The sequence below is a fragment of the Hirundo rustica genome, chromosome 12 (genome assembly GCF_015227805.2).
Source record: "Hirundo rustica isolate bHirRus1 chromosome 12, bHirRus1.pri.v3, whole genome shotgun sequence".
Lineage (NCBI taxonomy): Eukaryota > Metazoa > Chordata > Aves > Passeriformes > Hirundinidae > Hirundo > Hirundo rustica.
In genome coordinates, this window is record NC_053461.1 from 1,260,333 (window position 1) to 1,286,715 (window position 26,383).

General features: G+C 50.9%; 1 protein-coding gene across 6 annotated transcripts in view; it reads left to right on the plus strand.

Annotated features, from left to right (window-relative positions):
- Positions 1–26,383, plus strand: part of IQSEC1 (IQ motif and Sec7 domain ArfGEF 1) — a 266,555-nt gene that overhangs the window by 123,857 nt on the left and 116,315 nt on the right. For 2 of the 6 annotated variants that reach the window (XM_040076675.2, XM_058422301.1), the window contains one exon: positions 9,327–9,371. The exons of 3 other annotated variants lie outside the window; for them this stretch is intronic. In XM_040076675.2, coding sequence (XP_039932609.1) covers positions 9,327–9,371 — 45 coding nt within the window. Of the gene's footprint in view, positions 1–9,326; positions 9,372–15,979; positions 16,525–26,383 lie in introns of those variants that run through there. One more of the 6 variants, XM_058422299.1, reaches the window with a different exon arrangement.

Consider the following 26,383-nt stretch of genomic DNA (forward strand, 5'->3'; position numbering starts at 1 on the left):
TGTTTATCTCCCTTCCCTGGGTGTTTTATCCCCCTTTCCTGTGCCTGGAGGACTCCAGTGCCTGGGGGGAAGGAAATGGCCAGGGCTGAGGTGAGGAAACAGCCACTGCTTTTAGCAGTAATGCTGAAAACAACAAATAGGCGTTATCGACTCATTAGATGTTTTTCATCCAAGACCAAAGGATGATCAAAGAGCCACGGAGGGGGGCAAAGGCTCAGGTGTGTAATGGAGCAGCAGGAGGTCTGTGACTTTGTTCCAGATGAGGCCAAATGAATGCTGAGCTTGGCTTTCAAGTGTCATTTCAGGACCTGTCTTTCAGGCACTCAGCCCCCCTGCAGACAGCCCAGGTACCTTAGGGAGGCAGTTTTTTGTCAGTGTCCATGTAAGATGCTTTGTCTGTAACCTGGGGTGGGAGATGTGGGGCTGTGGAGGTCAAAACTGGAGCTGCAGATGTGCAGGTTCCTTCCGGGAGTTTCTTCCATCTGATTCTCCGGGGTGGAAAAATTAAATTATGAAATTGCCTTTGAGCAAAACTGAGGCAGACTCGTTTAAAGCTTACTTTGACATTTTCCTTCCACGTTCTTTGTGTTTTGAGGGCTTTTCCCAAGGAATTTCAGCCCTGTGTGTGTTTGTATAAACGCAGAGCATTTTCCAGGTGTGGTTGGCCCCCAAACAAAACGCATCCAGCTGCTTCCAGAGGGCAGCCAGAACCTTTGGATGCATCTGGGGCTGCACATCCTGATTTCTGGGTTTGCACTGAAGCTGCACGAGTTGTCCTGAGTGCAAAGGCACCCCGAAGTGTTCCACTGCAAATTCTGGAATTTAGGATGAGTACGGAATTGTGTAAATCTCGTGGTCCTTTCATTGTGGTTTCAGCTGGCTCCTCCTAGTATCAAAATTCAGGGCAGTGAAAACTGTTTTTACTGTAAATTGATAAATTTAACTGCCAGTTAGCTGGAAAATCCTGTTTCCTTTCAGCTGAGGAGCTGCTCTGCAGTTGCCCATCCCTTTCCCAGCACACACTCCACTGCCCCCGCGTTCTGTTGTTTGGCCAGAGAGCTGCTGACCTAGCTCTGGTTGGGTTTGGGTTTGGATTCTGTGCTAGCTTGCTGATTGCCTGTTATTTAACTTAGGTTTGTAAGCCTCTGCTTCCAGAGGGCAATGATGCTTTTAAAAAAATTCCAACCCTGCTTTCAGCCTGTAGGCTTGAGCCTGCGGAGGAGTAGGATCACTGAAACATTGACCGTGCATGTGGAGTGATAACGAGGTTGTTTTCTGTCTTTAAAAGAATCATCATAACCTCTGACAGACTGATAGAGCATACTGGCATTTAAGCCATTGAATCTGCTCATCTGAAATATCTCTGTCCATTTTCCTTTGGAGGAGTGATGGGATTGAGACAATAAATGCAGCTTTGCTGAAGAACAGGGGAGCAGCATATGGATTGTGGGTCTTTGAATCCACTGAGCAGCGTGTGTGACTGTGTACATTTCCTGGGAGACAAAAGAGGGATGCTCATTGATGCACAGTACCTTGCAATGTGCTGCTTCTGTGAAGTGCTGGCTGATCAGAAGGGCAGCCCTGGCGTGCAGGGGAATATTCCTTGATTGGGAGTGGGTGTACTGGAATGGGGTGGGAGTGATGTGGGCTCTGCAGTGGCAATGCTGGTGGTTGTGGAGAGCTGCAGGAGGCAATGGCTTTGTCATGGCAGGTGATAAACGAGCCCTGGCAGTGCAGGCTGGGCTCCTGCTGCCTGTGGGTGTGCCAGGGGGAACAGGCTCCTGTTCCTGTGGGATCCAGGGAGCTGCTCCAGCTGCAGACGTGCCTCAGCTCCCACTCTGAGCTGGGCATGTAGGGGCTCTGGTGAGGGGAAGGTGAGAAACAAACCTTTGTCCTAAAAACCAGGGCGAAAGTGGAGTGGGGTGTGTCCCTGAGCCACCCCTGAGTGCCAGCAGGAGCTGTCACATTGTGCTTAAATCCACCTTCACCAACAGGAACAGGCTCACGTGGTGCTCCTGCAAGCCTCTCTCTTAGGATGTGGTGTAGTGTGGGCACCTGGGGTGTGTTCATCCTGTGTTCACCTTGGGGAGGTTTTTATCCTCCTCTGCATTGCTTGCACAGAGCTGCTGGGAGCTGCTTTTGGAGGACAGTGACGGCAAAAGGACACGAGAGATTCAAACACAAATTACACCTCCAGCCCGGCTTTACTCACCAGCCTTTGTTTCCTGTTGTTTTTCAGCAGGGTGATCTCAAACGGGAGGATGCTTGGGAAGTTTGTGGTCCCTGGGTGGGTCCTGGCCTGGGGAATGGTGCAGGGTGTCTCCCTGGGCTGTTTGCTGGGATTTTGCTCACCCAGAGCAGAGCAGTTTGCCTGACTCAGGTACTCCCAGTGCTCCATTCACAGTCATTGAGGAGCCTCTCACACGATGTGGAAGTGCTGAGGGATTTGTGGCTCTCACAAGCATGGCTTTCTGTGCAGATACACAAGCAGAAAGGGAAAGCTGCTGCTGGCCAGGGACACCACTGAGGGCTCCTGGTGGAGAGCAAGTTTGTCCAACCGTGTTGTTGAACATGTTTTCAAACACTTCAGCTCTCAGATTACGTTAGCAGGCTGGATCTCGGCCTCACAGGGGATTAAACTTAGATCTGGAAGCTTTAATGTCTTCAAACTGAGTTATACACAATTGGCTGCTGCCGTCACAACGCTCCTTCTCTTCCTTCTTTGGAAAACCTCAATTCCCATGCTGCATGTAGGGGTTGGTTTTGTTTTCAAGGTTCTAAATTTGAGCTGCAAATAGTAGTGAAGCTTGTTAATAAGCATCTGATCTTTGTGTAACTCTGGGAATAAGTGCAGTTTAAACGATGGGCTTCACTTGTAACAAAGCCAAAACCACATCACTGCAATATTTTAATATGAAATCAGTTCCTCTGGCAAGATAGCACCTTGAAAAACAATGCTGGGTAGATGTTCAGCAGATAATAAATTCTAAACTCCTTCTTGTCATTGGGATGGGTCTCTGATAAAGTTACTTTTTTTTTCTTTCTCTTAGAGTTCAGGGCTTGGGGCTTGCAGCTCCTTTGGAAAACCCAGCAGAATACCAGGCAGTCACAGCAGTGAAATCCTCACCCTCAGGGCCAGTAACCTCTAGGTGCTGATGTTGGAGTTAATTTAGCTCGTGGCGGTTTTTGGGAGTTAATTTTTCAAGTGCCATTTTCAGTGTGTGTTACTGCAAAACAGAAATTACAGCATTTCTACTTCTCCAGGTCCCCCCGTTGTTACTCCTGCAGGCTGCTCTAGGAATGCAGCCCCCAAGTCTGCAAGCACCAGTGGGTTTTATTTAATGTAATTCTGCCCAGAAATTCGACATCACTTTTGCAGAGTGTTCTGAAATGAATGAAGCCAGCTGAGCCTGGCTGTTTCCTCCTGGCTTTCAGGGTCATGTTGGGCTCTGTTTCCTAGACATTGCTTTTCTTACAGCTCTAAAATCTCTTTGAGATGCTGCCATGGTATTTTGATTTGGAAAGCACGGTGTAAAAATGCGTGTTTTTGCACGCTTCTGTGTGAGTGACCTGGGCGAACAGGCTGTGCTCTGAGGACGGGCAGTGGGAGATTTCCAACCTGGAGCTGGTTTCCTTTAGACCCAACAAGGGGTTCGGCACATTCCCAGCTTTGGGAACGCGATTCACTCGAGCCCCAAGCAAGGCAAGCTTTTTATTCCCAAGAGCAGCATTAAGCACGTGTTTCGATGCTTCCTCGTCTAAACGGTTCATTAAAACATTCGGAACAAAATGCACGAGAAGAGAAGATGAGAAGCAGGAATTTCCCAGGGTGCCCTTTAAGGCCCTTCCCTGCAGAGGTGAGCAGCGCCGCTCCTTTGGGCGCAGCCGTGGAATTGTCTGCCCAGCAGGAGAGCGTCATTCCCTGGAAGCGCAATTCCGGCGTCCCAGCGAGGGCTGGCAGTCCGTGCTGGGTGCCTCCGCTCCGGGGCGGGGCTGGTCCCTTTTTGGACCTCGGGTGGGACAGGTTTGCTGGAACGCAGCTCCCGCCTGTGCTCCGTGGTGCCGTGTCCCTTCGGCAGCGTGTCCGGGGAAGGGGACGATGGCCTGGCGGGGCGGCCTCGCGCCGTTTGTCCGTCTGTGCGGGCTGGCAGCGGCCCGTGGCAGTGCCAGGGCACAGGAGAAGGGCAGGCACTGCCCTGCCCTGCCCTCGGTGCCTGGCAGTGCCGGGATTCGCTCCCGCTGCTGATGTGGGCGCATTAATTGCTGCAGGCCGCGGCGGCACGCGTGCTCAGGGCGCCGCAGGCGGAGCGGCGTCGCCGCGGGGATCCGCAGCTCCAGCAGGTCCCTCCCGGCCCTGGCAGCAGAACAAGCTCCTCAGCAGTTTCTGCCCCGGGGCATTCGAGTGATGTTTTCCCCCGTCCTGTTCCTTCAGGGCCGTTTTTGGGGAGGTCAGGTGAAGGAGTGGGACAGGAGCTGCCCTGCCAGGCCCTGGCTCCCATGAGCTCAGGCACTTTGGGGGTTTTTGGGAATGAGCCCTCCCTGGTGGCTTGGCAGATCCCTGCCGAGGGATGTGAAGGGATGAGTCTCTTTGGCTGGCTGGGTTATGGTTTCCAGTTTTGTCTCTGAGGAACAGGGTGTCCTGGCTGAGGATGAGCCTTCTCTCCTCTCTGCCTGTTGGGATCGGATCTTTGGGCTTTCCTTCCGAATGGAGCCCTGACTCTGGGATCCACGGTGTGCCAGACCCTCCTCAAGCCAGGGTAAAGATTTCCGTTTGGCGAGGCTGCGCTTTGGAGTATAAAGAATCATTTAGCCCTCCTTTGCGTGTGCACGTGTGGAGCATCACAGCACCAGCCTGCAGCGAGCAGGTTTCCCTTTCTTCTGTGAGCTGCCAGCTCCTAGGAAGAAACTGTGCCAAGCAGCAGCAATTATTCGCTGAGCAACACCCCAGACAGGGTCTTAAATATTTAATGTATCGTTCTGCATTCCTTCCCTGGCCGTGAGAGGGGCGCAGCCCCACAGCTCTGCAAGCAGCGAGGCTGTGACAGAGCTCAGGGCTGCCTGTCCCCCTCCCACCCCTCGGAGCTGCAGACAGCACATCCTTGTGCTCTGATGCTCCCAGTGAATCTCCCTTCTTAGCCAAAGAGATGATCTATTTAAGCAGTCTTTATTTGGGATCAAGCTGGGGGTTTGCCTCCGCTGCAGTTATTTCATCTGTCGCCGCTGCACGTTTCTGTGCCAGGGGAATATCTTGGCTTTTCTCGAACTGGGTATTTCTCTGGCTGCTTGCACGATGCGTGCCTGTGCTGTGTGGTTGTTTGTAGGCTCTGCCAGCAGCAAGGGAGCAGTGCTGGGGTCTCCTCTGTCCTCTGGTGAGCAGCTAATGAAGCAGTTCAGCCATCTGCACTGATGGGAAGGGACTTTCCTGCCCCAGCTCAGCATTATCCAGGCAAATTGAGCCCGGAGGGTGGAGGCTGCCCAGGGGACCCTGAGGAGAAAAGGCAGCTGGACTGAGCCATCAGCGTGGGGACTCCCCCAGGATCATCCACTCAGCCCAGTCAGAACCTGCCCAGAACTTTGCCCTCCATCCCGAGGGGTAAAAGCAAGGCTGCTGCGTGGCCACAGTGGAGTGACTGTCCCTGTTCATCCCTGGCAGCCAGAGCACAGCTCTGGGCGGCTCTGTCACACCCTGGGGCTTGCAGCAGTCACAGGGACATCTTCCAGATCCTGGTGACCCCCACTGTCACTGCTCCTCAGGGGAGGCAGGAGCTGAAGGGCTCCACGAGCAGCCCCAGATCAACAACTCTCCTTGTGCGCTGCCACAGCGAGCAAAACACCACTGGAGGTTTTCACTTCCCCAGTGAGCATTCCCTGCCCTCCCTCCGTCACGCAGCACGAGGAGCCCCATCTCGGATAATTCCAAAATAACCTTCGGTTATGCTGATTTTTGGATTTACAAAAACCCGGGTTCTTTCACCACAAAAAAAGCAAATTAAACCAGGGCTTTGTACCGTGGCTCAAGATGCCGAGAGCTAATTGTGTGTTTCCCTCCAGCCTGCTAAAGCATGGTGAACAAGATCTTTTAGACACCCCGTTGCTGGGAACGCTCTCTTGCTCACCACACAGTGCCAATAACAAGAGTTGGAGCCTGTGGCCTTGTTTTGTGCTCCAGGACAGAACTCTTGACCAGAATTGTGTTTACAGTTTTTCTCTGGGGGTACCCAAAGCCTACTGTCTGCATTTCAGGCCAATGGTTTCCTGGACATATCTGTATTTTCACTGCAGAAGCGGGGTGGCCACGCTCGCTGTGCTGATGGACACAGACGGGAGCTCCGGGCAAGCTCCTCATCCAGGAGCTGTGGATATCCATTCTTTGGGTAACCCTTTTAGCCTTGAAAGCAGTTGGTATTACCAACAATTACACACATTTTGCAGGTCTCATAGTCCCACTGTGTGCCCAGTTTAGTCACAGTTCATGCCAGCACTCCCTGAAATGTCAGGAATGCGCATGACAAGGAGGAGATGTTTCAGCTGGGTGGAACCGGGGCAGATTCCCTCCACTGCCCACCTGGGAGGACCTTGCAAACTCCAGGGGAACAAACAGGAGCTTCAGAGCAGCCTCCAGGGTGCTTTGGAGCATTCCCTGATAATTCCAGGCAGTCCTGCACTTCCTGCTCTGTCTCTGCTCAATTTTCACGCTAAGCCCTGGACATAGTTCTGCAGTTAATGGTACTTGGGGAACTCTTTAATATATCTTTATTAATACTGGTGGAAATTTTACGTATATGGAAAAGTCTGTTATATTTAACAATATCTTTTTAATGGCTTCAATTAGGAGATATAATGGCTTCAATAATTAGATATTGTCTGTGCTTCTTTCTGGGTTACAAATGTCCTGAGCCCATTAGGAATAAACAGGATTGTCAGACCTTCCTGCTCACTTTCTTCACAGCAGTGCAGTATTTTATTTTCCTGCCCAGTTAATTTGTTAAAAAGCAAAGTAAAAGGAACAAACCTTATTTTGAAGTAACCTAAATGAGATATATTTTTATCATTCCTGAAATGACCCCCGTGTGCAATGAGATACTTGCTTTGCTGCAGCTTTAATGACATTGTGTTCGGAATCTGGGTTATTTTTATATTTTAAATTAACTTTCCACCTCTGAGCAGTTTGGAAAGAAACCAAAAGACTTGAATGGGATTTTAGCTGGAAAGAAAGAAGGGAAGCAGTGATGTGATTATACTGTTCTGTAAATTCAATAAGAATTAACTAACTTTCCATACTCTAAATCCAGATCTTTGGGTAGAATTTAAACTTGATTTCTCCTGTTGCTGCTGGGGTTTTTTGTGGCCACTAAACGTTAGTTTTGGTGTTGTCAGAGGTTTTCCACAGCGCCAGCTTGAGCCTGGGGGTGGGTGGCCAGGTAGAAAGGCTGGGCTATAACAATTCGGGGGTGTAGCCCTCCTTTGTAGGGCTTGTTTCCCACATTTCTCCCCACAGTGTGGGGATCTGTCTCATCTGGGGAATTTCTCCACATCATCAGCTCCAGAAGCTTTTCCTGCCTTTGCTGCTGCTCCTCTATCTGATCTTCACCTAGAAAACCACGTAGGAGTGGCAGCAGTGGATTTTAGGAAGGGTTTCTCCCCTGGAAGGGCTGACAGGCTGCTCTGGGCGGTGCTGGGATCAGCACCCACCAGGAAACATCTGGATGTGGTGCTGATGCTTCCATGGACCTGGCAGTGTCAGGGTGAGGGCTGGACCCATCCTGGGGGTCTGTCCCAGCCTCGTGGTTTATGAGAGGGGTGTTTTTGCTGGGAGCCGTGCTTTTCCTGGCTGGGAAAATACAGAAATACAAGGTCTGTCCCAGCCTCGTGGTTTATGAGAGGGGTGTTTTTGCTGGGAGCCGTGCTTTTCCTGGCTGGGAAAATACAGAAATACAAGCGGGTGCTGGGGAGTACCTGCGATGCCCGGCTCCAGGATCCCTGAGGAAGCTCCAATCCCGCTCCTGGGAGTTGTGCAAGGAGTGCCCGAGGTCGGGAGTGCTGGGTGCCATCAGGGGGTGCTGGGCTTGGGGCTAATCACTGCTCATTAGCATCTCCTCGGCATGCAGGGCACATCCCTCCTGCACAAAGGCGCTGTCTGAGAAGTGTTCATCCATAGCACCCAGGGCCAAAACCACTGCTCACGGCAGGGTTTTTCTGCTGGGTTAAAAGCAAGGCAAAAAAGCCCCGCTTATTGAGCAGGCTGGCACCTCCACGGCACGGGAGGGAAGCGGGAAACTTGATTATGAGTAAATGAAGTTCTCCCTTTTCCGTGGGCAAACCAAAGCAAAGCCGCCTTACGTGAGGCACGCCCTCAAAATTGGGCATTGTTCACAAATCCCGAGCTGGGGCAGCCAACAAATCAACTCCCCAAAGCTATTTGAAAGCTCTTTGGACAACATGGTTTGTTTCCATTTCTGTACAGCTAATTCTCGCTGCTTTTATGGCCTCCCCCCTTCACAGCACCCTGCTTATTTTTGTCAGCAAATTAGGAATCTTGGGATCCAAAGGAAAGATTTGCCGTTGATTTATGAGTGGCCACTGTAAATGTAATTAATGCGGGTCTAATGTGTATTTTATGAACCTCCACAGACTGCACGTGTTTATGGCTCTGGGAGCAAAGGTTGATCTGTGGCCATTTGTGTAAGGGATAGAAATGGATGAGTGCAAGCAACCATTTAAAAACGATGGGGCTTTGGCTGATGCTTTATTACAGCCTGTGGAAAAAAAAAATCTGGCTTCACCTTAAAAATATAACTCTATGTTATATATATATTATTATTATAATAAACCTGGAGTCATACTCAGAGAGAGCAAGGGTAATTACACCACGCTGCACGTTAGATACTGCAGCTCAAAAATCCACATACTGAGAGAATTTCCCCAGTCCTTACAATTACCTGAACTCTGTGCTGCAATAATTCTGCAGGACAACTCCACTTTGCCTTTTTGGGCAGAGAGCAGAAAGCCCCAGAGTGTAAAAGTCACTCACTTAGATACAGAAGGGTGGAGTGCTTTTAGAATATTGAAAATGGAGCAGGTTGTGACTTACCCAGACAAATGTTTCTCTAATTCCCCCTTCTCTAATCGAGGAATGGGTTTTTTGTTTGGGGATTTTTGTTTACTCTCATGTTTAATGGCATGCTAAGTACTCTGAAATGTCAGTGAGAAGGATGAGAATGTAAAATCGTTGATATTTAAGGACATAGAGTTTTTGAATAGTTCCTGCTTTTAATTTGGCTTGTACTTTAATGCTTTATGATTTCATTCTTTTGCTGTCACCTCAGGACCTCGCTGGAAACGGGAAGCAGCGTCTCCACTGACCCACTCAGGTACTGTAGCAATGGTAGCTGTAGGTTTGAAGTGCCAGAAATGCCCTGTTCTGCACCGGCTGCACGTCTCACAACTTTGTCCTGCCACGCACAGCCAGCCAAGGCGCTGACCTAAGAGCTGGATATTCCCAAGAGTGGGTCATTTGCTCTTTTCCAGTATTTCCAACTTGAGATTCAGCTCTGGCTTCAAAGCCTGGGTTTGTTCTCGGAGGGGCAGAAGGGTGTGTCTGTGCACAAACCAGCTCCCTCTCAGATTTTTGTACCCTTCCTGGTGCCAGTATGCGCCCTGTCCTCCTGTCCTGGCAGGTCTGTGCCGCTCTGGGGGACAGCTGTGTGGAGATGCCACTCGTGTTTCTGTTGCTCAGCATTCTGATGAAAGCACCCTCCCTTCAGAGAGCTCTGTCGCAGGAGGCACTGCCAGAACTGCGATTTTACTTTGATCACTCCATTTAGAAAGAAATGCTCGGCCCTGTTAACACTGCATATCAAATGGGTGCCTGGCATCCTTTATTCTCATCCCTGCACGCTGAAAAGTGCATCAAAGGCACAGACTTCCTTTGAGAAGGCTGGGGCAGGGTCCCTCTCTCCCTCCCAGACTGGCAGCAGGTTTGGTACGAGCTTTCCTTTGGAGATGATCTGGGTTGAGGATGTGACTTCTTCCCACATGATGTCATTTGAACCTTGCTTGAGCACAACGGTGGGAGCTGCTCTGTTTAACCTTATTCAGATTAAGGCTCCTCTGTAATTAATCTTCTGTTGTTATCCAGTGTAAAACTCTTCTGCAAGTGAAGCATTTGCCTTGTTACCACTTCCCAGCAGCCACCCCCCGTGCTGTGATATTCCCTTTGTCCTCAGCACTGGCCACGTTCAGTCCCCACTGTACTTTTGTCCCGTTCCCGGTGGGATGGGAACACTGGGCCTTTGTCTGGCAGGACAATGCAGGGAAAAATCCCAACTTCCCCCTGCCCTGCTCCTCTGCCTATTTATTCTAACAAGAGCTTGGTGCTGCTGCTGTGTGATTTACCAGAGCCAGGTATTGCTGCCACCTTTACTGCAGGCTGGAAATAGATTTTATTACAATGTGGGGTTTTTTGTTTTGGTTTGGTTTTTTTTCATTGAGCATTCTTTTTCCCATGGGAGGGGAGGGTATTAGTGAGGAATATGGAAGAATTAGAGATGCACGCAGCAAATCCTTCTGAATGCTGAGGACTGGGCTGAAATAATTCCTGGGGGTTACCAGGCAAGGATGTAAAACCGCCGCTCTTTAACTACAGATGGAATAATTTTGTGAAGTTTAAAAAATCTGAAGGAAACTGTTGAGATTTTTTTCAGATAAAAGTGTGATTTTTTTTTTTTTCGTACTGTTAAATAGTCAGAGAGGGAAGAGCACGTGATACCTAGTCCACTTCAGCAGGTCAGACCAGCCTGTTCTGGAGCTGTAATTAGACAGAATTAAGGCCATTATTTTTTAAGTACAGTGAAAGGTAACGGAAGGCTTCTTGTTACTGGATGTGTTCTCATGAACCCATTGAGCAAATTGGCCTCTGAACAGCCGAGAAAATGGGATGTTACCAATTAACACGGCCCCACCCAGTGTCCTGTCAAGTGTCTCCTAGTCAGGGTGCTCTTTTCTGCATTCTGCTCACAAATTTCCTGTCCCCATCACAAAGGATGTTTCCCCTCAGTGAACGGCTCAGTGCTGGAAAGAGTAAAAGTTGACATGAAAAATTTGCTTCTGTCCATTCTAAAGAGGAAAACATGTAAAAATTGGCCTATTTTACGTGTGGGTATATTGGGTGGCACAATTCCCTTCATAGCCTGCACAGGGTTTATTCTGGATATTTTGAGTCGGCCTCTGTCAGCTTTCAGCTGGCATCTGAAAATATTTTGTTGCCTAATATCTAAATTTTAACGTGGCCCTTCTGGAGGGTTGAACTGCCCAGCCTGTTCCAAATGAGCCTGTTGCAAACATTGAAATGTTTGAGCTCTGCAGATATCTGGGGGGGGGATTTGTCATCTTGTGCAGCGAATTGATCAGCCAGGGACAGATGTGCAGGAGGGACAGATGTGCAGGAGGGACAGCCAGGGTTAAGAGAACAGCAAAGTTCTTCCTGCCCCTCTCCACGGATGCTTTGGCAGCTGAGTGGCTTTAATAACCAGAAATAAAGGGCAGGATCAGATGGCGATTGGAATTCACCCGTGGGGGAGTGCAGAACTCTGAGAGCTTTGTTCGGAGTTTCTGGAAGGTTTCTAGGCAGCAGAGCTGACCTTCAAGTCAAGATGGAAGGGGAGGACCTTGATTTATGTCCTGACTCTCTGGGCATCTCTGCAGAGCTTGTCACCAACGCCTCGGGGTGTCCCCGGGGTGTCCCCAAGCTCTGTGTGAGCTCTTCCCCCTGCCCTGGTGGGGCAGGGATGCTCCAGGGGTGGTACCCAGGGGTGCCTGCGAGGGGCAGGGAGGCACATCTGCTTTGCCAGAGCCTTGAACATCAAATTTTGCCTTATTCTTTGAGCAGCCCAGGAGTTTCCCCCCCAGCTTTGATGTGGAGGCTGCTTCCTGCACTCGAGTGCCCCCGGAGCTTTGTGTGCTGGGGTGTCCTCAAACCCCCCAGGAAGAGTTCAGCACCTCTTTGCTTGCCCAAGCCCTTGGTTTGTAGCCCTGCTCTGTATCCCCCACTTTGTCATGTGCTGTGTGCGGGGTGTCAGGGATGAACACGGGATCCACGCTGTCTGGCTCCGTGAAATTCCCGGGCTCCACGGTACACGAATGGCTGCCGGGAACTTTCTGTGTGTGGCCAGTGGAGTATTTCACCCTGGAGTCTTGAAAGACCTGTGGAAAACAATTTTAGTGCTGCAACTTCTGCGCTCCACCTAAACGGGGGGACACGCCGTTTTCCTGGGGAAGGGAAATATTTTTCCGGAGCGTTCCTGGCATATCACTCTGAAAGATTAACTAAGTACATAACAGGAGTTCAATATCAGTGATCTGGGAAAGGTTGTCACCAGACAAGTCAATTTTCCTGCTCTGCCCAGCTTTTGGAAGCAGTTCACCAGGAACTCCAGCGGGCACCGGCTTCGTGCTGGGGTTATTTTATCCCTCAGTGGATTCTTTTCCTGCAGCCTCCCAGCTCCAGGGGCTGGCAAGAAAACCACCCCTAAAGAAGGAGGCGGTGCAACGTTCGATTTCCCTTTCTTTCGTGGCTGTTTTTTGAAAGCCTTGCCAGAGGCTGAGCTCTGAGCGACTGCAGATATTCTCAGCAAACTGCTCACGGCTCCAGTGCTGGAGCTGCAGCACATCCAAAAATCCCTGCTTGTGTTAGGCCTGGGAATTCTAAGTCAAAGGTTTGGGTAAATGCCTCTCTGAAAGAGCCAGCTCTATATCCCGGCTGAGCGTGAGATGAAGCTTTAATTTCCTTTGTTGTTTTCCTCTGGAAGACAAGTGAAAATGAAGAACGTGGTGAGAGCGTGGGGCTTTTCATTTGCAAAAGTCCTCATTAGCATTTTCTCTGCAGCAGGGTGGGATAATCAGCCTTGGATGCTGTCAGGATATCCATGGGTACACGGCTCCTATGCTCCGAGCCCACTGCTTGGAAGTAGATAATTAAGGTGATAAATAGGAATTTTTGTTGTTGTTGTTGTTTCTGGGAAGGATATGGTGGTGAGAGAGGAATTGCTTTGCAATGTGAGCAGACAAAGGGTCAGTTTCCTGAAAAGTCTCGCTTCAGGATCAAGTCTGTGGCTGGCATCTCACTTGTCTTGGGCTGCCTTTCCCCTTTTTCCTTGATCCTGGGAATAGCTGGCCTTGGTTATGGGATGTTACCATTTTTTTTCTTCTTCTTCCTTTTATCCTTCTTTTTTTTCTTAAATTTAAAAAAAAAAAAAAAAAAAAAAAACCACAAAAAACCAGACACAAAAATGTTACAATGGGAAAAACTCGGTTTCTTTTCTTCTTTCAGGTTTTTTTTTGTTTTGTTTGTTTGTTTGTTTGTTTTAATTTATTTATTTATTTATTTATTTTCCCCTCTTGCCATTTTTTCTGTGGAAACAAAGGAAGAAGGATTTCCCGTTGCCATGCTGGCAGTACCAAACCCAAGGCAGGAGGTCGGGGCTCACCAGCAGCCACTGGGTCTCCAGGGCCTTCCCTCAGTTCCTCTTTAGATAAAACTGCCCTGGAGAGCTGGGGATGAAAGATTTTGGAGAAGAAAATCTAAATATCCTCACCGTGATGGCATCAGTGACTTGAAAATTGCCGAGCTAACGAAGCCCAAGGGAATATGAGTCCAGTAAGAAAAACAGGCTTGAATTCGGCAGCTTTCCATGTTATTGAGGGGTGATGTTGCTTCTCACTGATATCCAGTTGTGTTTGCTTGGGAGGCACCAGCTCTGAAAGAAATCCCAGCAGATAAGTGCAGGTGGCACAAGGAAAGGGGAGAAACTTCACAAGAAATTAATTTTCTAAAGGCCCAAATCAAGCGCTTTTGTTTCCTGCGAGTTGCTTTTCTCATGGTCTGGTCGTTCCCACCACCCACCCTGTCCTGTCCAAGGTGTTTTTAGGGAAATACCACACAAAGCGTGACCCTGTTTGAGCACAACCCACTGATTTCTTTACTTCACTAAAGGAACTGCCGGCTCTCACTCAAATATATTTCTAATTTCATTTAATTAAACTTACACAAAGCAGTTTGCTAAGAAGATGCAAGGCACTTCTGTAGCTGCACAGTGATAATGAGTAAAACCAGAACCCCTAAATATAGCTTCTATAGATCCCTAAATATAGCTTATTATCCAGGCACTTGGGGAACTAGATAGGTCCACATGGAAAAGAGCCTCAGGTCGAGGCTTAGGGGTTTGGTTTTTCTCTGCATATTTTTTAAACAGCGCTAAAATTTTTGTGGCTTTTTGGGGAGGGGATCGTGGGGGTGTTTTATGGTTGGTTGGTTGGTTGGTTTGTTTGTTTGGAGTTTTTGTTTAGTGGGGTTTGTTTAAAACGCTTGTCCAAGTGCCAGAGTGGTTTCGAAGCATTTCCTCAGATTCTCCTTTTGGTTTTGTTGTTGTGGCTGTTGAACTCTTCGGTTCCTCTCTACCTGTTTGACACTGGTGCAAGCTGAAGCCTAGATGTTTACTGGGAGTGATTTTCAGGAGGGAAACGGAGAAACTGACAAATTGGAGTTGCTGGAAGAGTAAACTTACAGGAGACTGGACACAAGAATTGGTCTCCATCAGGACGCTTCTTATTTAACAACAGCAACTTTTTATTTTTTATATATATATATATATATATATATATATATATATATATATATATTTAAGATAAATTGCTGTTGAAGTTCTCGTGTGCCAGTCCTGTTTGTGGCAATAGAGCAGTTCTGTGCTGTTGCTAACGCCGAGTATCCCGTGACACTGGAGAAGGGGAGGGATGGGCACAGACCTCTCCTGTCTGACCAGGGACAGCGCCCAGGGCACGGCTGGAGCTGTGCCAGGGCAGGCTCGGGCTGGACCTCAGGGCAAGGCTCTACCCCACAGGGTGCTGGCACTGCCCAGGCTCCCCAGGGAACGGGCACAGCCCCAGGGCTGCCAGAGCTGCAGCAGCTCCCAGGGATGCCCAGGGTGGGATTTTGGGGTGTCTGCGCAGGGCCAGGGGTTGGATTCTTGTGGGTCTCTTCCATCCCAGGAGACTTATCGAATCTCAGACTGATTTGGGTTGGGAGGGACCTTAAAGTCAAACCCATTCCACCCCCTGCCATGGCAGGGACACCTCCCACTGTCCCAGGATAATCCAGGCCCCAGTGTCCAACCTGGCCTTGGGCACTGCCAGGGATCCAGGGGCAGCCACAACTGCTCTGGGCACCCTGTGCCAGGGCCTCAGCACCCTCCCAGGGAGCAATTCCCACCTAATCTCGAATCTAACCCTTCCCTGTCTGCTTCCACTCCAGGATTCTCGCCCTGGGCGTTTCACGTTGGGATAGAGAGGAAGGAAGGAGGAGGAGGAGGAGAGGAGGGAGTTGGTAGAATTGGGCCACGGTAAAAGACAGAAAATTTTTAAAAACTTGCTCTCCTGTCCTCTCAGAACAAAAGCAAGCCGCTTTCCTCGTGCCTGGCAGAGGTTTCGATGGCAAACGCTGCTAATCCTGCCGTGCCCATCCCCAGCAGCTGCCAGGGCGGCTGCGGCTGCCGGCATCCCCTGGGACGCTCGGCCGGGATTCCCCGGAGGGGCTGGCCGCCTGTCTGTCTGTCTGTCCGTCCGTCCGTCGGGCTGCTTGTCTGTCCGTCCGGGGGCTGTGCCGCTGCCGCCCCGCAGCGGGGTTGGTTCATCCTCCCCCCTGCGCTCCCCGGCGGAGCGCGGTGGGAACCAGATAAGCACAATCTGGTGTGTGAGCGGGAGGCTCCGAGCTCCTGCCTGCCTTCTTTCTTTTTCATTTCTTTTTTTTTTTTTTTTTTTTTTTTTTTCCCTCCTTTCTCCTTTTTCCCTTTTTTTCCCCGCTCCTTTCCTTTCCCCTCCCCTCCCGAGAAGCCCCCGGCTCCCGAGGTGCCGCAGACAATGGAGCTGATGTGCTGGTACAGGAGGAGCTGATCACCGGGGGGGAGGGAGGGAAAAAAAAACGGGAACAGGGCAAACGCCTGCAGCCCCATGTGCTGAGATCACAGCTCTGCTCCGGGTACCGGGCAGCGGTGTCAGAGCCCGTCCAGACCGCTGCCTGCATTTCCCGAACTTCTGGCAGCTCTGAGGATGCTTCCCAAGGGTCCGTCAGAGCCCGCAGCTGGAATTTATCCACGCTGCTCGTCCGGGGGGCTTTCAGAACGGCCTAACGCGGCCGGAAGGAGAAGTGGGATTTCTGTGTAATCCCGGCAGGAGCGGGGGCTTTGGGAGAGAGAAAGGGGCTCCGAGAGCGCTCCTTTGTGCGCCTGCCCCTTTGTGCGGGGCGGGCCGGGGGCTGCAGGTGCGGAGCGGGGTGCGGGGCCGGCCCGGGGATGCGGGGACAGCCGGCTGCTGCACCGCCTTCCAGCCATTCGGAGCATCGCAAAAACGTCCCGTGTCGCTGAAAGCCCGCCGCGGAGCGCGGCAGGAGCGCCGGAAAATGCTGAAGTTGAAGGCCTTCTGCTTGGATTACTGGCAGTTTTTATGTCTCCAGCCTCTCCATGGTTTCTATAAAAGGTAAGGAAGCGTTAACTCCGCAGCGCTCTCGGGCACATGATGCCACCGGGGTTTTTCCTCGCCGTTCCGCTTCCCCGGGAGAAGGGAGTGGCAGGCAATTAGTGAGAACTTGTGACAGAGACCGTAAAGCTGCTTTGTTTGTTTGTTTGTTTTAATTGCATTAATTATCAGCCGCCGTTGTCTCCGTGCGTGCAGATGTGAAGGCGAAGGCGCTGTTTGGTTTTAACCTCTACTTTAGGTCACATCACCTAGGACTCGGGACTTTTTCTGCCCTGCTGTTTCGTCCTTAGGCACAGCAGCTCGTGCTGCGGCGTCCACACCGCCCGCAACGCCGGCAGATTGATGGAAGTGTCGCGGGAATTATTGAGAGGCGGAGAGGAGCCTTTATTTCCCCGAGATATTTAGCAATTAGTTGATCTTGGCTCTCCCTCCCGGCACAAAGTGCACACCAGAGTGGTTCAGAGCAGTGGGCCCTTCACTCCGGCACGTCTGGCAGCCGGCTTCAGTGATTGATGGTGGATGGTGATGGCAAAGAATAGGTCTGGGTGTCAGATGCATTGAGCTTGCCTCTTTAATGGAACAGCAAAATAAGCAATTCCATTTAGCGCGTCCCTGAACTTACCCTGATGCTTTTTAATCGAAACTTCGTTTCCCTGGCTCTTGATTTACGCTGCTGAGCAGAGGGGATTGGGTGGGTTTGGATTTGCTGGGGGGGGCAAAGCGGGGATCCCTTCCCTGTGAACAATTCTCTAAAGCAGGATTCCGTTCTCCTTACGTACACTTTCTGCCCTGGCTACCTATTGTCAGCCTACAGAAAGTGCTTTGTACTAAATGCTAATTGCAGCTGAAATTTCCATGCAGCGACTGAAGGCTGGAAAAGGGAACTGCTCCAATCTTTTTCAAGGTTTCGGGGCTGCCCCGCACTTCCTGCCTTGAGCAACACGGGACCCTCGTCTGTGACCATCGGCTTGTGAACTTTCAAAAGATGGCTTTATTCTGCTTTCTTCTCCCCTCCTCACAGCTTTTCACAGATCCCACTGCCCAGCCAAAAAAATCCCCAACCTAGCCCCAGCCCATTGTGATGTTTTCCTTGCTGAGAAACCGTATCAGATAATAGAAACGCAGCCAGACTGTTTTGACACAAATAAATACGAACCTCGAGCTTTCTGTCTTGGGTTCCTGGCGAAATCCCAGCTTTGTGGCAAAATGAATTGCTGGGGAGTTATTCTACATCTCCTAATGGAAACCCTTGCAATAGGCCTGCCCATTTGTTTCCTTCCAGAGAATTAATTTACTTGCCATCAAAACCTGGATGTGCTCGAGCCTTCTGCCCGCATGAGCAGCACTAAAACCAGGCCTTAAGCACCTCAGCATCACGCAGAGGCACTTTGTCCTCATCTTTTTGAGGAGAAAAGAAAATTGAAGGAAAAGTTGCGACTTCCTCGCGTTTGAAACAAAATAATTTCTTGGTTAAAGCACAAACAAGTGTGAAAAGCAGGTGCTGCAGAACAACAAACCTTAAATGCAAGGAAGTTTGTCTGAAAAAGGAAGAAAAAAAACTTTCTGGAGACTTTCAATTACTTTTTTATTAGCGATTGTAAATTGTTTAAAATGCTCTTGGAAAAGAGCCCAGGGGCAGTGGGGAGGTTCTGTGTGTGCCCTGTGTATATATTTGTTATTTTTATGTATAAAATGAGGTACCAGATAACCAAAACAGGACTTGGGTAACATTTCCATGGAGTGACCGTGCTCTTTCCTTCTGGGCACTGCCTGACTCTGATTTTCAGTTGCAGTCAGTGCTCAGAGCTGTGGAAAATGTTCCTGGTAGCTTTGGAAGCTGTGACTTGCTGCTTCGTGGTGGGATGTCCAGCTGTGTTTTCCAGCTTTTATTACTCAGGGAATTCTTGTGGGTTCATGTCCAGAGAAGGGAATGGAGCTGGGAAGAGTCTGGAGCCCCAGGGGAGGCTGAGGGAGCTGGAAAGGGGCTCAGCATGGAGAAAAGGGGGTTCAGGGGGGAACCTTGTGGCTCTGTACAACCCCTGACAGGAGGGGACAGCCAGGGGGGGTCGGGCTCTGCTCCCAGGGAACAGGGACAGGAGGGGAGGGAACGGCCTCAGCCTGGGCCAGGGGAGGCTCAAGGTGGACATTGGGAACAATTCCTTCATGGAAGGAGTCACCAAGCTTTGGAACAGGGCAGTGATGGAGTCCCCATCTCTGGAGGTGCTCAGAAAACCCAGGAGTGTGGCACTTGGGGACATGGGGCAGGGGTGGCCTTGGCAGTGCTGGGGGAATGGTTGGACTCGATGATCTTCGAGGGCTTTCCCAGCCTTAGTGATTCAGTGATCCTGGCTCTGCTGCCTGGCCTGGCCAATTCTCATTTCTGGGATGATTTTTATCTTGCTCCGGGCTCCACTTCCATGGGCTTGAAGAGAATTCCGTGCAGGGTGTGCTGGGGTTTGTGGTGGCCCCAGTGCCCGGAGCTGTGGGGCTGGCAGAGGTGGAGGACAAGGAAAAGGAGCCGTTCCCCCTCCCTGGCTGTGGCTGCAGCGCCAGCGGCAAGGAAACACCGAGCCTGGGTGGCGGCAGAAAGGAAAACTAGGACAGGTTTTCAAGTTTATTTACGTGTACAGGGCAAAAAAATGCTGCTCCAGAATAGCAAGCTGGGCATGTGGCACTCCTAAAGAAACGCCAGGTAAGGGCAGCCAGCACGTGTACACAGGGAGCTGCTCTGGAGATCCTCTCAACACAGCCAGGGAAAGTGGAGATGGGGAGAAATCCACCACCCACACCTGCAGCCCGTTCCTTGAACTTGGCAGCACCTGCAGGAACCAGGACTTTGCCCACTCCCCCCCAGGTATGTTCACAAAACAAAGTTACTGCAGGGTAAAGGTGCTGTGTTTGTAAAGCAGCAGCCTGATTCCTCCAAGTGTCAGCAAACTGGGGGGGCTGGGGTAGAAACCTGCTCCAAGAAATGTTTGGTAGTTCAGTGATGGATGGAAAATGAGATTTCAGAGCTCTTCAGTTGCCAGTAACACCGAGGGCATTTTGGTCAGAACCCCTCACCCGGGGGCTGGTTTTGGTACCCTCTGAACACAAACACTGAGGGTGCTGGGGTGTGTTTCTGTGTTTCTGTGGCAGATTACAGTGTAAGATGAGCAAATCGCCGCCAGGTTCCTGTGGGCTTTGCAGGATGAACGTCTCACGCTTTACTTCCAGGATTATTATAAACCCGGCTTTAGCATGAGAAAGTGAAGATTTTCCTTAGCCGGGGGGAAAGCCTCGTGCTGTGCTGCTGCCAGCTGGTGGGTAATAACCCAGGCAAGAAATTGTTACCATTAGCATTGCTTTAAAGATCAAGCAGAAGGTGAGGAAATGTGTGACTGGCACCGAGGGCAGCTGTAATCTCCAGATTTTCCCCTCCCAGAATATCTTCTCTCTTCTGGCTGAAACAGGAGAATTACAAAAATACATAAAGCAAGTGCCAAGCTTGTGGAGGCTGTTTTATTGGAACGCCTTGTTTGGCAAACAAACCCGTTTTGAAGTCATTTCTTGTCGTTTTCAATTTTTCTTTCATCAGTTTGGTCTCTCTAAAGGAGGCACGAGTCCCTTCCAGAGCAATTAGGGCCATTTGTAATGATCCACCCCAGTGGAATAAGCAAAGTGAGACGTGGCTGGGGCTCTTTGAAGCCAGGGATTAGCTGGAATTGTTTCTGCCACCCTTCAGCTGGGACTCACAGTTCCAGCACCGTGCTTCAGGATAGGCTGGATCGTGTGCTTGAGCCCATCTCTGGGCAAAATGGGTCTGTGCTTTGGTATATGATTCATTCCCATGAGGATGTTGCAGCATTGATTAAAAATGAGAACGCTTCCATGAATTGGCTTGTTAGGAGCAGCTTATTGCTGGAACATCAGAGCATCTGAGTGTCAGAAGCTCCTTAAAGCCGCTCTGACACTGCACCTGCAGCTCTGCGCTCATCCCCTCTCCCACTCTCTTATCCTAGAAAAATGTGTAGCACTTGCAGCCATGAAAGGAATTGCCAGCCTTAATTTAGACTCCGTTTCAAAAGACAGCGCACGGGCTGGAGATGATCTGTGTCAGGGCTGTCCTTCAGGTTAACTCTTTGTTCGGAAGAACGTGCTTGGAGGGGCTTTGTTCCTGGTTCCTGGTGTTGCCAGCATGAGCTCTGGTGTGAGGAGGCTTCAGATGCCTTGGGTAACTGGCACACGGCAGCGCTGCTGCTCCCTTTAAGGGAAAAGCAGCGTGGAAAAAGAAAAAAAAAAAGGTGGAAAGAACTCCCCGGCCGTGCGTCATTACATAATTAAACTCATTCTTTGCAAACAGATTTGGTAAAGGGCGATAAACTTCCGTGCAGTCCTGCAGTCCCGCATCCCCGCAAACCTCGGGAGCAGGGAGCAAGGGGAAAAACCCTCGAGGTTCTGGTTCTCGAGGAGCTGCTTTTGGGCAGCGTGTCAGTGGGTTTGTGCATCTCCCTGCTGCCGCCTGAACTGAGCTCTCCCCCAGCATCTTGAAGGAAGCGAGGGCAGAGCGGGTGCGGAGATCCCTGCAGCTTCCCTTGACCTTGCCTTTGCAGTTCACCATATATGTTGGTAGGAACAGAGCTTGCTTTCACTTGGCGGTGACTTCATCCAGAGCAGGGCTGAGTCATGTGGATGGAGCAGCTCCCTCTCCAGAGGATCCTCTGGCGAGGCTGCTGCAGCTGCAGGGCAGCTGAGAGCTTCCCCCACCTCCCAAATGCAGCCCCTCTGCATGCACAGCCTGCAAACAGCGGTGTTCCCACCGTCAGCGTGACAAGGGCTCGGAGCAAACCCTCAGATGAACGCGCCGAGCGGCAAAAAAACGCCTTCAAAGCCATCTGAGGATCTCTCTGTGCTCGGGGAAGTGATCCCGAGCTGAGAAATTGAAGTGGAAATACACCTGCTAATCTGGTGGAAGGCTTCCTTGTAATGTCATTAATGGTTCTCTGTCTGGAGGAGCCTTTGTGCAGGTGCTCGTTGCTCGCACGCCCGAAATTCACGCTTCTGGTTTGCTTCTCACCCCTGCTGTCACCGAGGTGTGCCGTGGGACTTGGGCACGGCCAAACAAAACCCTGCGCTGCCTGCGGGGCTGTGACGCCTCTGTCCCAGGGCTGGACCTGGGTTAAACTGGGTTTCAGACCTGACACTTCTTGGGGTGTCTGCTGTTGGAGTCTAGTCTGCCTTTTCCTTCCCATTCCCCTGCCTTTTCCCCTCCCTTTTTCTTCCATTTCCCCAGCCTTCTTCTTCCTTTCTCCCTGCCTTGCCCTTGCCCTTGCCCTGCCCTGCCCTTTCCCCTTTCCCCTTTCCCTTCCCCTGCCTTTTCCTTCCTGTTCCCCTGTCTTTTCCCCCACCTTTCCCCCCACCTTTCCCCCACCTTTTCCCACCTTTCCCTTGCTTTTCTGCAGTCTTCATCACATCAATGTCTCCAGGCTTCCTAAAACTTTCCATTTCTCCGCCCCCTTTCCTCACACCCAGGAGCCGTCTGTGAGCCCTCCGGTTCTCCCTTCCTCACTCTCGCACAGATTTTAACCTTCCACAGGCAGCTTTGGAGGCTGATGTTGGGATTTTCTGGAGCTGGGGTGCCCGTGCTGGGGGTTCCTGCCCTTTAGCCGGATCCCTGGAGCTCACAGAGTTTGCCAGGCTGTTTCTTTCCCTCCCCGGTCTCTCCTGTACCTGGAAGCAGCTGATGGGCAGCCCCTGGAGCAGTCCCATTTTAATTGTGCCTCTGGCTGCGTGCCCTGCAGAGGGGAATTGGAAGCGTTCTGAGCTCCCTTTGATCGCTGTCCAACACTGAGTCACAGCTCAGGGAGCCCGTGGTGGCCTGGAGACAGCCCAGGAGCCTCCCAGGAGCTGCAGCCTGCAGGGGGCTGGAGGGGCTCTGCCCAGGATCCCAAACTCTCTGGCATTTTGGGGCTGAGGGGAGATGCCCCTTATCAAGATGCTGAGTGCAGGCTGGCTTTGTTCCCCGGCAGGACTGGTGTGTGGCCGCTGCCAGCTCCCAGGAAACGCCGGGGTTTGAGTTCCCTTGGGAATGTCGGTGACAAATCAGCAGAGGAGCTTTCAAAGGGGATGGAAGAGAATGCAGCCAAGGCTGGGGGGAAAACACGTGGTGAAGATATTTTGTTCAAACCTCCTAAGGCCAAATGTTGCCTTGTTGCTGGTTGGAGGTTTAAAAGTGCCCCAAGTTGTCCAAAAAGCCAGAACGCTTTTTCAGATAAAAATTTAAACTCCATCTGTTTGTGCGACTCCTCGCAATCCTTAATTGGTAATAGCTGTTGTGCAGGGGGAATGCTACCTAAGTTAAAAATAGGTCTGGACCTGCAGTGACAGCCCAAACCAGGCTGGCTCCAGCAGGCACACTTTCCTTTTGGCAAATGACCTACAAATGTAAGGTACATCGGGGCAGAAATGCTGTCAGATCCTGCTTTGGGACCATTTCACTGCGGTAGGAACCTGAGAAAAGCAGGCAAATTGTGTTCCTCACCTGTGGGAAACAGGAAAAGCAGAGAGCTTGTGCAGCAGTGCTGATGGAGGCCTGGAGTTAAAAGGATACAAGAGTAAGGACACAGAACAACAAAGCTGTGTTTTTGTGCTGTGTGGGGTTAGGCCTTAGCAAGTAGAAAAAGATGTTAAGCAAGATAATCGAGAAGTTTAATAATAAAATCAGGCTCTCTGTTTTGATTATAAAAAGTTCCTGAGTAATAAGACGTATGAAGCCAGCACCTGTTGTTAGATAGAAGGTGTACATGCAGTTTTAATGATTGCTTCGTGCAGATCCTGGCAGGGATGTTGTGCTGAGCTCCCTTAGGCTGGGTCTGGGCGCAGGAGCAGAGCTCAGGTCACCTCACACACCGTGGGTATGCAGCTTCATCCAAAAATGAGATCCTGGCTGCTGCTCTTCTCTGGGCTCCTCTCCCTTCTTGTGCCCACAAGCTCTCTGCTTATCATCCTGCAGGCTGTGCTGCCAAACGGGAACGGATCTCCAGAGTGGCGCAGGGTGAGACTCCCAATTCAGCCCTGCATTTAAAAGTAACACACCACCTACAGCTCGTGAAGGAACCTCGGCTCCAGCATTTTTAAATACTTGGAGTGGTTTATGTCCCTTGTGGTGTCTTTGCCTGCAGCAGCTTTTGTTTTCCAGTGTGAAAATTAGAAAGCAGATTAAAAGCCTCCCGTTCCTCAGAACTGGCCTCAAGCTGTGCCAGGGGAGGTTTTAGGTTGGATGTTAGGAAAAATTCCTTCACTGAAGGGGTGGTCAGGCACTGGAACAGGCTGCCAGGGCAGTAGGGGGGTCCCCATCCCTGGAGGGAGTTGGAAGATGTGTGGATGTGGCACTTGGGGACGTGGATCAGCGGTGGCCTTGGCAGTGTCGAGGAATGGTCGGACTTGATGATCTCAGAGGGTTTTTCCGCCCTAAATGATTCTGTGATTCTCTTCTGCCTCTTCTTCCCTCCCCACCCTTCAGCTCGGGGGTTTTCAGGGATTTCTAACTGCTCTACACTGCTCTGGGTTCCTGTAGGAACCAAAACCACTGGGAGAGTCCCATTACTGTCCCCAAAACGGGTGGCATGTGCTTGGCAGCGGCCAAGTGGAGGGCTTTGACGAACTCTGAGAACTTTGGCAAACTTTGATTTTTTTTCTCAGAGTTTCTGTGAGGTTGATTCTTCCAATCGTCTTCCCTGCCCTGCAGCAGCTCCCTGCTCCCGTGTCCAGTCAGCAGAACCAAAGCTGCGTGTCTGTCTTGGTGCAAACCCTCCTGCATCAGCATTTGCAGCTCCCCTGCAGCCGCAGCAGCTGAGCAGAGCCTTTCTGCTGACCCTGCACCTTCAGCTGCCTCCACGCTGTGCTCGGCTCCCAAAAGCCACAGCAGCATCCCTGAACGAGTGCTTGTGGCTGTTGGAATCGAAGATGCCCTCCTAGAAGAGCTGCAGAACGTCCTGCCAAGCTGAGAGCCGCTTTCCCTGCCCTACAGGCAGCAACACACAGCTGTGTGGCCACCAGTGGTGCCGGGTTTGGAAAAAAACCTCTCCTGAAGCGGGAAGAAGCGTTGGAAGGAGGCAGAACTTCTCCTGGCACCTTCCAGCTGCAGGCTGGGCTTGTGTTAGCCGGGTCCAGACACACGGGGCTGCAGCGAGGCACAGCTGCTGTGGGCTCCTGCAGGCAGGGCAGGGCAGGTGGAGGTTTCCAGGGAGAAGGGAAAAAACAGCAAATAAGAAAATCAGTGCAGGGAGCTGAGCTGGGGGCGGGAGCAGTGATGTGCCACGAATGGAATCTGCGTGATTGCGAGGGGAAGAGAGAAGCGCCGAGGTTCTCACCCACAGCCGGAGGGGAGGAACAGCCCGGGGCTCCCCGGCTGGGGAGTGGGACAGGCACATCCCCGCGGTGCCGGCGGCAGGCTGATGGATGCTCAGAAGGGAACATCCGTGCCCAGGGCACGCACGGCACGGCCGCGGCTCGTCCTGCTTCTCCTGCAGGGGAAGCAAACGAGGCTGCAAGACACTGAAATCGCTCGACGTGCAAATGTGCGCCTGGTTGGGGCACGGTGTGGCGCTGGGAACAAAGGGCAGGGAAGTAAACTGCTCCCACCGCTCCTGGAAAAGCTCCTCTGCTCCTCAGGAAGGTTTTCCTGGCTACAAACAAACAGCTGCTGTGTGCAGTTTCTCCTGGCCACCCCTTCTGTTGCCTCCCAGATGATGATAACTCCCGAGGAGCTGTTTTTAGAGAAGGCAGCCCAGCACGAGAGACAGAATTAGGTTGGATTAATCACATAATTAATTAGCTCTTCACAGAAATCGGCAGCTATTCCCAGGCCCTGCCCTCCCCTCCATCCTGCCCTCCAGGATGCTGTGAGGCTGAATATTCCCCTCAGACATCATCCCAAGGAGCATCTCACAGCATCCCCTTCGGATCTGCAGCAGAATAAACAGCAATTTCTCACAGCAGAGATCTAACCACAGAACTGAACTATGACTTTTATTAGCTCATGATGTGATTTGCACTGCGTGCAGCATTTTCTGGATGTGTATTAAACAATACGTATTTCCTGCAGAATAACAATACTAATGACAGTAGTAATAATAATGATAATGAAGATGATGATAATAATAATAGTAATAATAATAGTATTCGCTGCTTGCTTAGAGGAGAAGCTGCCTGGATTTGCTGATTCAGGGAATCAGTGGACAAACTCAGGTCAGGAGCTGAAACACTCTCTACACTATTTAATGGTCTGGTTTTCCTGGGAAACACTGCAGCAATGACTTAAAAACCAAATCATAAAAACAGTTTTCCTGCAGCATCTCACCTCTGCCCCATGATGCTCCCACCTTATTTTAATTCCTTTGGTCACTGGTTGTGCACAGAGTTTGGAAACGTGGCTGAAGGAGGTGATGAAAACTCCGCTCTTTGCAGATCTCTTCCACTGAATCTATCTTTAGAGACAGATAAAAACGCTGTTCCTGCAGATGTTGGTGCTGTCAAAATATTGGGACTGCGGGAGAATCAAGGAGGTTTTAATCTAAATCCATCAATTACACTGAGGGCTCAGGACTGAGCTCAAAGAGAGGGAGCTGACACAGCTGAGGGTGCTGCTTGATACCCCTGTGCCGCACAGAAAAGAAACTACTGCTTTCACACTCTTTATATCGTGGGTTTATTCATGCCAGATGAAATACTGCAAGTGTACAGGGTACAAAACCCAGAAAACCTCTCCTTGCAGGCACTTCATCTCTGAAATCAGGGAGGGAGGGGAAGGGACAGGGCTCTGCTGGGCTGCCTGAACTTCCGAAGCTTTTTCCAGCATTGAAATGTGTTTCTGTGGTTG